We start from the raw sequence: 13,398 nt of genomic DNA, 5'->3' as shown, positions 1-13,398 counted from the left end.
TAACTTGCAACGTCATTAAAAGGAAAGGTCTGTTTGACTGCCGCGGAGGTAAAAAGGATATTATTTATTTGCCGTGGAAATTGGAATTGCTTTTGCCTTTTGTGGCGAACTTTCTTCACTCAAGAGTTGAAACTTAATTCACAGCTTCTGCGAATGTATATTTTATCTAGCAAATTGAATGGCAAATGGCGCAATCAGTCAACAGCATCATTAAGTTAATTAGAAAGACGTGCGCTCCACGTTCAGAATTTCTGCCCGACTCCGCAGGGGCCGCTCGGCGAAACCCGAAATTGGCGATTTGTTTCATTTTCTCGTTTGCCTAATGCACAAAGGAGGAAATTGTGTGCACGCGTGTGGCGGTGTAGGCGAGGTAGATGAAGAGGGAAAGGTGCGATTGAGAGAGAAAGAAAAGGAAGATCGTCGACGCTCGAGTTCCAAGTATGATTTCCCTGGTGAATTTCCGGCGCAACTTGGGCTCTGGTCTGTCTTATTACTCGACCAATGAAGCGTGCTGATATGTATTCATTTTTTCATTCGAACGAACGAACGAACGAGAGAGAGAGAGAGAGAGAGAGAGAGAGAGAGAGAGAGAGAGACTCTTTTCATCAAAGCGGCGTTTTATTCGACGCGCGGGGTCTTTATTTGATAGAGCAGCGGCAGCCCTTTCATCTGGTGCGTCGCTCAAAGCTCTCGCTCGCTCTGGCTGGCAAAAAAGAATGCAATGCGCCTGATCAAATGCCGCCCCCAAAGTTCAACCGGGCCCAACTGCCCCGGGCTGGCGAACTGAATTGTTTGCCGCTCCCATTCTGCATCCACCGATGAACAATCGAACTTCTCTACTCCTGATATTGAACACGAGTGCGAATTCCAGTAGCTGAATTCCCGGGTTGAATTACTTAGTTAGTTGTTAATTAGAGTGGCTTCTTCAAATTTACGAGTGTTCGCTAAATTCATCTTTGTATTTTGATGGCTATTACGGCACTGAATCAACTTAGTTTCTGAAAAATTAAACCAATGATGAAAATTTAACTTTCGGCATTAACTTTAAATTACTAAGACTAAGAGTACCTCCTCATATAAAACGAACTCGGATACAAAAATGAGGTCAAAACAGAAATTTAAAAAATTGGATTCATCTGTTTCCATCATTGTTTGCACCATTTTTGTGCAGGAAGAAGATTATTTTTGTTTTGTGATAGCTACGATTAGTAGCTGACAATAGGCGAGCACCAGCCAAAATTTCTCTAAGTTGGCTGAGTTTGCAAAGTTCATACAAAAAAATGTCTTATTCTAAACAAGCTAAAAAATAGCTGCTTGTGTGTGGTTCTCCTGCATGGAATTCGTGCAAGATTCCAAATTAAGAGCGAAAAACTTCAAAGGAGCACTTTTAACGTATTTTACTCACTAATAAGGGCGGAGCACGGGCGAAATCTCCATAATTCAGAGAGGGCCGCAAATTGAGTTGCTGCCGGCTAAAGTGGGGAGCCGCTGATATTATTAAATAAAAGAGAGCCGGCAGCCACATGGTGGACGTAAAAGAAGAATAAAATTCGGCGAGTGGGTCACGAGGGCGGCTGAGCCCCAAACACAACGATAAACAGACCCAAAAGACTTTAAAGAGTTGAGCTGGAAATGCAGCCTTAACATTGATCCACTTTTGAAACTTTCAGCTCCGTGCCGGTAAACGGGAGCGAAATTCGTTAATTACTTGCAAAAAAAAACTGCGGTGCAGCAACTGCTGGTCGATTTTTTCGGATGAAATTTGATTCGCCCGCCGGCTTAATTAAACGCACGCTTTCGCTCTCTCACTTTCATTTTTCCCTGTGGATTTAATTTGGCCCGCATTTTCGCAGTGTGCGTTATCTGGGTGGCTCTCGGCCTATTTACCCCGGCCGATCGTAAAGCATTTTTCCCTTTTTTAATTCTCATTACAAAGGGCGCGTGAATGGACATAATCTGCGCCGACTGACTCAGCTGCGGCAATAATCTTCGTGGCCCGTGTTCCACTCTGCTGAATTACGACGAGCCAGGATGAAATTCGTGTCCGGCTGCAAAAAGAGCAGCCATATTGCCCACTGGAATGATGTAATAATGTAGCCGGAACACACGCACACGCTGCTTGCTATCTTCGCTCGCTCTCTCCACCTAATAAACAAGTCTGACCAACGAGATTTTTAAAGTGACTCGACGTTTTTTTCCCTCTCCGCTCGCCGTTTTGTCAAAACTCTTTTTAACTGGAGGGGATGGGCTTTTCAAACTAGATTTGACGGGCTGGTGATAAGCGTCTTTCCGAGTTAATTATCCGAAAAACTGCAGTTATCAAATTTAGCCTCATTTCCGAACAAATCGACGATGGTATCGGACTGAAAACACGTTTCTCCACTCCGTAAAACCGGGGATTTTATATGGAAACAGCGTGTGCGATCCGTATCGCGCACAAAAAGGGCAATAAAAGCGACACTCGGTGTTCGGACTATAAAAAATTATAACAACTCGCCCCCAAAGACACGCGGTGAAAAACGCCGGCGTGGCAAGCTTTTCAAATTTTAATTGCTTGGCCGTTTTGCAAACGCACCGCTCTGCGTCTCTCTCTCTCTGTCTATTTAAAATTGCCAACGCGTGTCGTGTGTAAAGCCAGAACAAAAGTGGCCGCTAATAATTCACTGTCGGGCGCACGCATGACAAATGGGTCGAATGCCGGCCGATTCTTAATCCACGTCACGAACCAAACAAAAACAGCAAATCCCGTCCGGCGTCGGCCAAGAGCAGCGCCGAGATTTATTCGCATTATTCTTGCGTCTGGCTAGCCGCGTGCGGCCGAAATAAAAAGGAATGGAACCGCTCGCTCGGGAAATGTCGAATCGGCTGTGATTGCAATCATAATGAGCAAAAGACTCAACACATGGCCTGCTGCCATTATCGATTTGTGGTGAGCGCGGCAGACGCTCTAATGTGAGTGAGGCTGCTTTTATGAAAGTTTGGGCTATTAAAGACAAGTATCTCGCCCTTACGTCGTCTGTCAGTCACGATAAATAATGGTGGCTAGGCGATTTATTAATGGTATATAGAAGCATATTTTTCGATCCAAAGATTTGGCGGCCATATAATAATCGATTTACAGCTGTCAAAATATTTGAAAATAAATATAAGATTTTCTGGAATTACAAGTTAATATAGTACACAGAATGCTGCAATTTCCTCCTTTTCTAGGATGAACAAAAGAGAAACAGCCTGTCTTTTCTAATTAAACTCATTTAAAATTTTATTTGTATCCAATTTTAAGGTGAAACGTGCATCATAAAAAATCTTTATTATAAAGCGTTATTTTTTGCCGGTTAAATCAATGTTTCAAGCTTTGTTGCCACAAGGGTCTAAAAAATGGCCAATTTCTTAACTAAAAAATTAGCAATTATTGCCATCTGAGCCATAAATATAGGCTCTTGTGAAATGATCTTCCATCGTTGTTGCATATTCTTCATGCAACGTAAACACTTCAAAGTACAGCTTTCTTTAGATTAAATCAAATAGATAGTAGTTAGTTTCTATTCATCCCTCTCTCAGAGTTCTTGAATTAATTCTAATTCTCCTTTTCTTCTCACGCAAATGAGCTCATTAAAATTTCTATTTGTGACAAATAATGGACGAGAATAATTGAATCTCGAGCGTATAGCGGTCTCAATGGCCTGGTCTAATCGTCCTCGGGACACTTATTGCGGTTATAATGTCACACCCCGCGTAATCCGCGACCCACGTTGACGAAGAGAAATTGAATGCAAGTCGGAGTGAACGTCGTTAAGAGCAGATAAAGTGTTCTGGCGGCGGCGTCGGCGGAGGAGTCAACAGAGTTGGCGTGTTCATTATTCATTATGGCCTCGTGCATTCACGAGATAATTCCGTGCAAGTGGCACCTGCAGAATAATTATAATCCCGCGGTGCCAGAAGAATCCGATTCCAGCTCGCAGGTCTTTTCATTTGGGCGAATTAAGCGAGCGCGTGTGTCAAACGCACTCCACCGCTCCGCTTGTGACAAACGGGATGAAAAACGAAATTTTCGCCGTCTCGCGATTTTCACGTTCAGGTGCGGATGACACGCCCGCCACAAAGCAGCCGCACCCATTATCTCGAGACGTACGCACACAGAGCAAAACCAAATAATGGAATCAAGATGTGTTGCTCTTCGACTTCCCGCATGGTGCATTTTTGCGGTGATTTTGCGGTTTCGCCTCGCCCCACCATCGATCCATCGGCTGCTTTTATTCTGATATTCAAAACGTAATTCTATCCTGGTTGACTTATTAGGATTGTAGACGAAATTTCACTTTTTTAGATTACAGGATTTCCACCACACGAAGTTTTGTTTATATTAGCTCCAGGAATTGCTCTTAATAAGCGAGAGCCAATTTCGATTCAACCCTCGTGCTCGTCTGATCATAATTAGTTCTGCGACAAAAATAAAGGCTTTGAACATTCCTGTGGGGATTTGGATAATCCTGTTTGTAAATTTAAAAACCACCTGTCAACGAAAAAATTCCAGGAACGAAAATTTATTTTCTGTTTGTCGTCCGGGGCGCAGTTGGCGAAAAAACCATCTTTGCCGCAGCACGAGCGCAGTGATTGTGGTTTTTTCGACGTAAAATTTCACCACTCAAGCTCAGCAACGCTAGGGGAAAAGCTGAAAATAAATATATCGGAATTTCGGGGCTTTCTGCTGCACGAATCGATAAATAACTTGCCGCATTCCCGAGGACGATGGGAATCTGAAACCACTATTCCTTTAAAGTTAAAATAAAACAAATATGTCATCCGATAAAGCGTCCTGAGCAGGAAATGACAATAATTATTACGAGGCAACAAATTCCTTGAGTTTGCGTGGGTGGAGAGAATGATGAACAATGCAAGTACTACAACACAAAGCTATATACATCGATGCTTAACATTAAGGTGCAAAAGGAGAAACAGAAAAGCGCACGAATGTTGGAAGTACTAGACTTACGATTAATTATCTTAGTAAAGTTTGGCTCCTATTGTTAAGGCATTGCTAGCAGTGTCGAGACAATGGGAGATGTTTGAGTATTTCGGGGATCTGATACTGGTTTTCGCACTTTTCCAAGGGCTTATGGGACAAAGTGTCTGGCGTTTCAATCAAAGACGGGAGGTGAATAGATGATAAACAGAATATACTGAGCAGAGTTTCAAAAACCAGTTAAAATATTTCTAGCTATCTCTCTCAGGAAGCTCGACTTATGAGTAATAGCTAAATGGAGCTTGGACAGGATTAGAGTTATTTGGCGAGAAATCTTTTTTTAGAGATCGGATTAAAAATATACAACTCCTAGACGAACTTGAACAGTTCTTGATTACCAAAAAACTTAAAGAAAACGACGTTCAATCATCTTCTTGATTGTGAATATTTACCATTTTCTGTATCCTTTCAAATGATGTAAATACATGTTTATATTGTGCTTTTCAAATTCCAGGGCCTCCGAAGGCCTCGAATCGATTTCTGCGCAAACTTTCGCGGATAAACTTTTCACTCGCTTTAATGATTGCGTTGGACCCTTTCGTTTACTCTGTGTTTCAACAACAGCGACGACACCAAAACGACCATCAGATGCAATTAGATATAAAAGGAACGGGAATCCGTCGGCAGCGAAAAAGCGAGACAAAGGGCGGCGTCGCAGCGAATTTTGTCAAAGGGTGGCTGTTTATCAACTCGCAAATTGCACCCGGTCGTTCGGCGAGCCTGGCGATTGCGCGTTTTGCTTGTTGGCGGTCGCGTTAGGCGCGCTCGGCTGGAGACAACGAGACGCCCGGCCGCCGCCGCCGCCACCGATCAGGCCCCCGAGGTGTAACGCCGCTGCTTTGATCTCGCAATCCCCGACGCCAGCCTGCTGTTTTTGCCCCCGTCCCTGTGTAAGACTTGTCTTGCGTGAAATTGAATTGATTGTGTGTGTATGAACTCCAGGTGAATTTATTGTCCTTCTGCATCCACGCCGTCAGGTTTTCAGCAACCCTTACAGCCGCTCATGGATGTCATGAAAAAAAAAACACTGTATTGCAACAAATTGTGAGCCTAAGTTTTTTAAATTGAATGTGGTATAAAATGTGAAAAGAACAAATGCATTTTTCTTTGGCTTATTCTCATATAAATCACGCAATTATGTTTGGGGAGCTGAAATTTTGTCTCAATTATTTGAAATATTATGAGTTTTATGTATATTAATAAAAAAAATCAAGTTGCTATGGTAATTTCAGCACTGATCAAACGCACCAATATAGAAATCAATCCAATAGTACCAATGCTGAATTTGTTGATATTTTGCTCCAAACTACTGATTTAAATTTTTTGAATCAAAACCTTTTGATTTTACAACAACTCCTAGTGATATATATGAAGTAAATAAAACAGTTATCAAGTGTCTTCACCTCCTGAATCGGCCTGTTTTTTTAATTTTTTTTATGCAAAATAAATTTGTTGTGTATGCACAGTTATTGCTGTGACACCAACGGAGCGCGCGAAATGTTCGAATTTCCACCTCGTTGATAATATATCTAGCAGTTGACATTTTGTCTAACTCTCCCGAGGAAAAATTTCTTAAGAAATAAAAAAAGTATTCACACGAATTAGACTCAGTCAGAATGTTAATTATCACAGTCGGTGCTTTTGCTAAAAGCTTTCAAATTCTAATTATTCCATTCAAGAACTTTCGGGAAAATGTTTTAGCGAATTGTACCCGTGTGAAACGCGATTTCACATTTTTTCCGCAAACAATAGCAAACACAACCAGCAATTCGAGCGCCATTTTAGGTCAGCCTGATGGAAAACGCGGCGGCGGTGGTCTCGTCAAATGAAAGCAGTCGAATAAAACGCTTGATTTGACGAATAGCACAGGCAGCAGTGTGCAAAATGAAATTTTTCGTCCGACCGCGGCTTTTCCGAGTCGGAACAATGGCCCGCCACCGATAAATGTTGATGAATCTCGCGTGTGTGTGTTTGAGTCCGCAGATTTCGACGTCGCTTTTTCATTTTTCGATCGGTTTGCCGCGGACACCGATTTTCGAACAATCCAGACCTATGACCTTAAATTTCGAGTGCTTCAGGTTTTTGCAGTTTTTTTCTTGTCGTTCCAAAACACTGCACCCGCTTTGTTGCGTATATGAGGAACGGGGGAAAACGACAGTTGCTTTATCTGCAGGCTCCATAAATAATCCGCTTTTCATCTTGCTCGCGCATTTCTGCCTCCATCTGTTTGCCAACATTCAAAAGCGAATATTAAATCGTGCTGCCTGCAGATGACGAGATATTTCAAAGTGGGTGGAGCGTGTGGTCTTTATTATTTTTAACGCGGCGCATCAACTTCTTACTTACTCCATTCACTTGTGCTTCTCCGAACGTAAACTTTGCTTCTTGCCTCGCGCGTGTTTATTGATTTTGCGCCGACTTCACAGGATTTATTTAATGCGCACCCGCTGCCGACTGCTTGATATACTTCGCCCCAAATTCGACGATTCGCGAGGCATCCTAATTTGCGGCCCGCATTTCTCACAATCGGAATAATGAGCAATCGAAACGAGAGGAGCTTATCTTGTAGTGTGTTTTGTTTTGTCGAAATTACCCTATCAAAACTTCTGAACAGCACAAAAGGAGATTAGTTTTTCGAGGGCTTTCATTGCATTCACGTAATACGAAGCATTGGGAGCATTTGAAATTAACCGATGATTCTGGCAAAAAACCTTTGTTATGAAATAGGGAAAGAAGTTGATAATAGACCCTTGACTTGGGCTTCTGCGCATATCTGGACGCCTAATCCTCAAGAGGGGAGCATTATATTCTGCACTCTGAGCAGAATGAGCAGACGGTGTTGCCATAGAACCGATCATACAATTTTATCACAATACTGACCGAAATTAAGAATTATTTAGAGCTGGTTGGATCTACTATTTTTCTGAGCTTGCAATGGTTGCTGGACCATCAATTGAGTATACATCATGTAATTTTCAGCTGTTTAAACCACACTTAAAACCGCCCAAAAACAGTCTAAACAAGCTAAAATTACAGAGGTAAAGTGCGTGAGGCCTGAAAATTTTCCTTGCAAATCGTTTAGTGAAGTTGTTCTGCTGGATACTATTTTTTACTAATTTTCCAGTCAAAATATTTTTCACGTGTAAAAATCGGTTTCGTTTCTATTTTTTAGTAATATTTAGTCCCTTTTATTTTGTTTTGGGTTCAGCAAAAGAAATTGTTGCTTTCTCTAAAAAAATATTGACAATTTTGCATAAAAGTCACATCCCTTAAAAATATTAAAAAAATACTAATTTCATTACTCAAGTTATTTATTCACCTTACAATGTTTTATTCTGCGGAGGCATAATTTTCTGATTATGAAAATTTGTAAATTTTGTTGTTTAATTGTGTTTATTTTATAGAAGTCAGATGGAGTGCAATGAATATGAGATTCGAATTTGTATTGACATGGTGAAAGACGACATTACATAACAAAATTCCAAACAGTCCCCAATTTAATAATTAAATCCTCTCTTAATCAATTCCCGCAAATAAATCAAATTTCTTCTTTACAGAATGAAGAAAAACCTAGCGCCGGCATATTAAAGCGGCAGTCTCGTGTTTCAATGATTCCCTTCAGACTTCTTGTAAGCTGACTTGAGCAGCTTTACAAATCAAATAGCGTGGCATGCACGAACGTCGGTTGGCCGGCAACGTCTGTCTCTTTTGTCTTCTGTGGATTTCGCATCCAGCAAGTCGGCAGGGTAAAAAATTCATGGCCTGACTGCTTTGTTCGCTGCGTCTGCGATTGATCCGCACTCCGCCTCGAATCGGAATCGCTCGAACGTGATTATCATGCGCCGCCAATATTGTGACTATGTATAAAGCGTGTCCCTGGCGCACAGAGAGAGCAAAGGGGTGATTTATGTATAATTTTTTCTCCTCTATAAATTTCCATTCTGCGTGGCGTGACAGCCCCGAAATTTCGCCTTTAAAACCAGCTCGCGAGACGAAGGAAACTGCGCGCCTTGTTGCGTTGGGCGAAAATCGATGCCGGCGCCAGTCAACTTTTGGGCCAGAATTGTGTTTCGCTCGTAAATCACGCCACCGAGAATAACGCGACGAGATATTAACTCTCATAGCCGTTCACGCCTGCTCACTTTTGCTGCTGAGTATGAAGATCACGACAACTGTCACAAAGTTTCTAATAACTTACAAGGAAACTCTTAGAATTCTACATTTCAGTTGAAGGTGAATTTATTCTAGGCTATGAACAATGTAAAGAAGCCGAAGTCTTTTTATTCAAAAACTTTTAGTGGTTTACAAAGGTTTGGATAGTTACAAAATATTTCAAATTTGATTGAAAATAGTTTTTATTAATTTTGAGTAAAAATCTAGGCACATGTGATGAAATTTGTGACGTATTGCGGACATAAAAAATCCAATCCCCAACTTCCTGGTAAAGCCGTTATAAAATTGACTCGTATTTACCAGCAAGCTATGCAAATGATGCAAATATTTTGAAATAGCCAAACTAAAGCTTATATTTTATGGAAACTCTTTTAGAAAAATATTGAAACTGTACTGCTTGCGATTTTCCCATAAATATTTTATGTTGAAAGTTTTGAACAAATCCCGAAACATTTGCGCCGCATTCCATTCATCCCGCTGAGCAAATTAAAAAATACCTCATTGTTTAATCCAACCAAAATTTTCAAGAAACTATGGAAGCTTAAAATGTTTCAAAATTTTGACTTAAAATTACAGAGGCGTGGGTCTAGCAAACCATAAATAAAGCAGGGAACTATTTCTTTTTGCACATCGTCATATTGATCAAACACAATCGAATTGAAAAAACTCCATATTTTATGGAAGAAAAGGCGAGCTCCCCTTGTAAAAGAGTTTTATTTTAAAAACAAAATCATTGATTTATGAGAAAAAGTAAAATTTTCGTTACATGCTGTGTTCCGGACTATGTAACTTACTCTACACTCATTGTAGAAAAATCCACATAATTTAAAATTTTCTAACTTGTTCAGCTTGCATTGGAACAGTGTTCATTCCGAATCGATGTTAATTAAATTTCACTGCCGCATCTTTCAAGAATTGTGGCGATAAAATTTCATATCCTTCCGAAGGTCATTAAAGGCAAATGGCCGAATTATGCGCACGTAATGAAAGCGCATTCTGCTGATTCCGAGTTTGATTGCCTGGCTCTTTCACTCGCGGGAGATTCGTCGGGAACACAGCGCAAGAAAATAAATTTTCCATCATGCTCCGGCTCTTTCTCTTTTCGCTCTCTCTCGTTCACAGAGCGACGCGAGACTTTTTTACAGGGGCAATAAAAGCACAGTGCAATTACACGAGCTGCTGCTGCTGCTGCTGCTGATGAAATTATGCTCGGCCTGCGCAAACAATAACAATAATAACAACTGCACTCGAGTTCTTTTCGCCGTGCATTGCATGAGCGCGCCAGCTCAGAGTAATTAAAATGGCTGCTAGAATAATCTAATGCCCAGCGAATTAAGGATCAAATAAATGGCCGCTCTAAGATAGAGTGCGGTTTTTCCCGGGTGTTAGGCTAGAATAACGACACATAACGTGTTCTTTCTTCTCTTCTTGCGAGAGAAACTCGCGCGCTAACGTATTATCTGCCCTTTTTGCACTTCATATGGAATTCATCGAAAAGAGCAAAGAGCAAAGCGGCTTTTGTTTAATTTTTTTCCGAGGATTAAGGATATGCCGCGTTGAATTTCAAAGGTTGAAATGAAATTCGCATGGCAGTTTGAAACGCAATCACGCCGATGAAAAGTCAATATTGGACCCCGCGAGTGGAGCACTCTTGGCTCTTGATTATTCAGCGCCGCCGAATCGTAAAACTTTTTCTTCAAACGAGAGGAGCAATTCATCAATGCCTTTGACGCCCGTCCGACCGCGCAGTCATGAGTGTGCGAAAGAATTTGGCGAATTCGCCGCAAAAAGAACGCACCGAGGAGAAGAGAGAGAGAGAGAGAGAGAGAGAGAGAGAGAGAGAGAGAGAGAGAGAGAGAGAGAGAGAGAGAGCAAAGTTGCCTTCTCAAAAGGGGTGGATTCAAGTTTTAGAGTGTTTTTTCGCTCACTTAAAAAGCGGGAATCGCATGTGCTCCGAGGAGAGAGCCATTATGTCAACAACAATCTTGCTAAATTAACCAAGCATCCAAAGCCGAGTCCTCGCGGCTGAAAAGGAATCTCATCCTTTTCAATGGGGGTATCTTCTGCCTGCTCTCGGGCAATTCACGACAAACATTGGGCGTTTAGACGGCTTTATCGACTTGTCTGCCGTCGCCGTCGTCAAAAAGGGGCAGCTAAAAGAATCTCAAATTGCAGACGAAATTAAAAGCCGCAATTTCATTTATATGTCTTTCTCCTTCCCCCAACAACAAATCCTCACACAAAATTTAATAACGTTTTCAAAAATATTTAATCGGGACTTATTGTTAGAGTAAGGTTTAGAGCTGAATAAATATTTGTATTTAACTTTCTCACTTGTTCTGGGTTCAAGACAAAAGAGTGGGTTAATAAATGAGTTGAGCTATAGAGCTTGGACTGGAACTAATTTTTATATTAATTAAACAAAGAATAAATTTGGCAACAAATTTCTCTTTTCAGTGATCGATTAAAACTTTACTATAACACCACTTATTCTTGTCAGAAGATCTTAAGAGATTTTGACATCATATAGAGTTCAAAGTTATATATGTAAAGAACAAGTAAAAAATATAACGTCTGAAAAGTGCTCTGGTTGTGAATACTGATCATTTATTGAGTCATTTAAAATTATGTAACTGATATTTTCTAGTTAATTAAAATTATATAACTTCAAAAGTTTAAATTAATCAAATATATTAGCTGTTTGTTACTTTTAAAATATTTCAAGAAAAAAAAGCAAAGTTGTCACTGACCTGCTAACGAGGGTGCGACGATGGCGAGGACACACAAGAAGAGGACGGCCGAGGGCCGTTTGGTGCACGTCAGTGTGGTCGCTCTGGCCTCCATGGTCACGACCGGCGGGTTCCGGCACTCATCGGACACGCACCGACAAAATCTGCGCGACACTTTTTCCGCTGCCAGTTCTGCTGCCGTGTTTGTCACAGTTGCGAATTTGCTCTGCTTGAATTGTAAGGAAGGATGCCCAGCTACATGCCACGCAGGAGAACAGCCAACGACGACGGACGGCGTGCCAGCGACCCGGACTACCGACTGATCGCCCGCCGCCAACCCCAGCACCCCTGGTGGCCGGCGAAGCCGACTCTGCCGCGCCTGCGGTTTGCCCCGGCGCTCCTCCCGCCCCCGAACCAGGAATGAGCACTCGCAATCGACACCTTTAACATTCAAAACAATTATAATACATATCAGACATCTTTTTTAATGCTTGATTAATTTTTATTTCTTGTCGCCGGCTGATTCCATCAGAAGAGTAATTTGAAATTTTTAATCAGAATTTAAATTTAATTATTAAAAAAATGCTTGAAACAAACAAATTTGTCATATTATGTGATATAATTTATATTTTTATTAGTGAGAATAAATATCAAATAATAATTTTCAGTGAGGTAAAAGGTGAGTGGTTACCGGTCAGACAGGCAAGTTGGTGGCTGTCAGCGTTTTTCTAAGGGCTCTAAGAGTGATTTTCTTTTGTCTATATTAATGTTTATCGTCCATGTATGAAAATAATCACAGTCAAATAATATCATAAATTAAAATAACATGAACAAAGGCAAATATGACAAGCAGAAACGGCAAAAACGCTCAACATTGTCATGTGCTGTAGATAATGTTAATAAATTAATTGCATCACACTAAAACTTTAAAAATTGCACGACAAGAACTGCTTGCACAGGGAGGAGATTTTGAGATTTCGCAGTCATTCATAATCAGTGGCAGGTCGTTTCAAATCCTGTTTGAAAAGGCACCTCTGCCGAAAGCGGTTCTCGCTGGGGGTTAATAATTTATAAATGTTTTAATTTTATTTTAAGATGAAAAGGGGAGTGTGGGTTGATAGTTGATATTATTTAAAAGTTAATTTAAATAAATATACGCTTTATTATAGATTTTAAAAAACCACGCAGACTAATAAGACTGTGTCTCGATCAAACCAATTTTTTTCCTTTTTCACCAGATAGTATAATTAACAATTCCCTCCACACAACGGCGTTCCTTGTGAATTAGGCCTCTGGTTGCAAATAATGTATTCCTTGAATTTTGTAACCGCAAAATGTGTCTTTTGATTACACCGTCTGTTTTTACTATATCGCATCGGTTCGTGTGATTATCGAAGCTTCACAAACGTGTACAATCAATATTAAACTTTGCCAGCACTCAAATGAATTACACACCGCGCGCTCGTGTGTGTT

At 40.8% G+C, this 13,398-nt stretch overlaps 1 protein-coding gene across 3 annotated transcripts in view; it reads right to left on the bottom strand.

The window, feature by feature from the left end:
- The window catches only part of LOC135936038 (protein sidekick-like), a 175,606-nt gene extending 163,342 nt beyond the window's left edge, over positions 1 to 12,264 (bottom strand). For all 3 annotated transcript variants that reach the window (XM_065478717.1, XM_065478718.1, XM_065478720.1), the window contains exon 1: positions 11,947 to 12,264. In XM_065478717.1, coding sequence (XP_065334789.1) covers positions 11,947 to 12,040 — 94 coding nt within the window. In that variant the 5' untranslated portion in view covers positions 12,041 to 12,264. The remainder of the gene's footprint in view (positions 1 to 11,946) is intronic.
- Between the last annotated feature and the right edge of the window lie 1,134 nt (positions 12,265 to 13,398).

Source organism: Cloeon dipterum, chromosome 2 (genome assembly GCF_949628265.1).
Source record: "Cloeon dipterum chromosome 2, ieCloDipt1.1, whole genome shotgun sequence".
Taxonomy (NCBI): Eukaryota; Metazoa; Arthropoda; class Insecta; order Ephemeroptera; family Baetidae; genus Cloeon; species Cloeon dipterum.
Note: the sequence above shows the minus strand (reverse complement) of the source record. Positions and strands in the feature narration are given on the sequence as shown.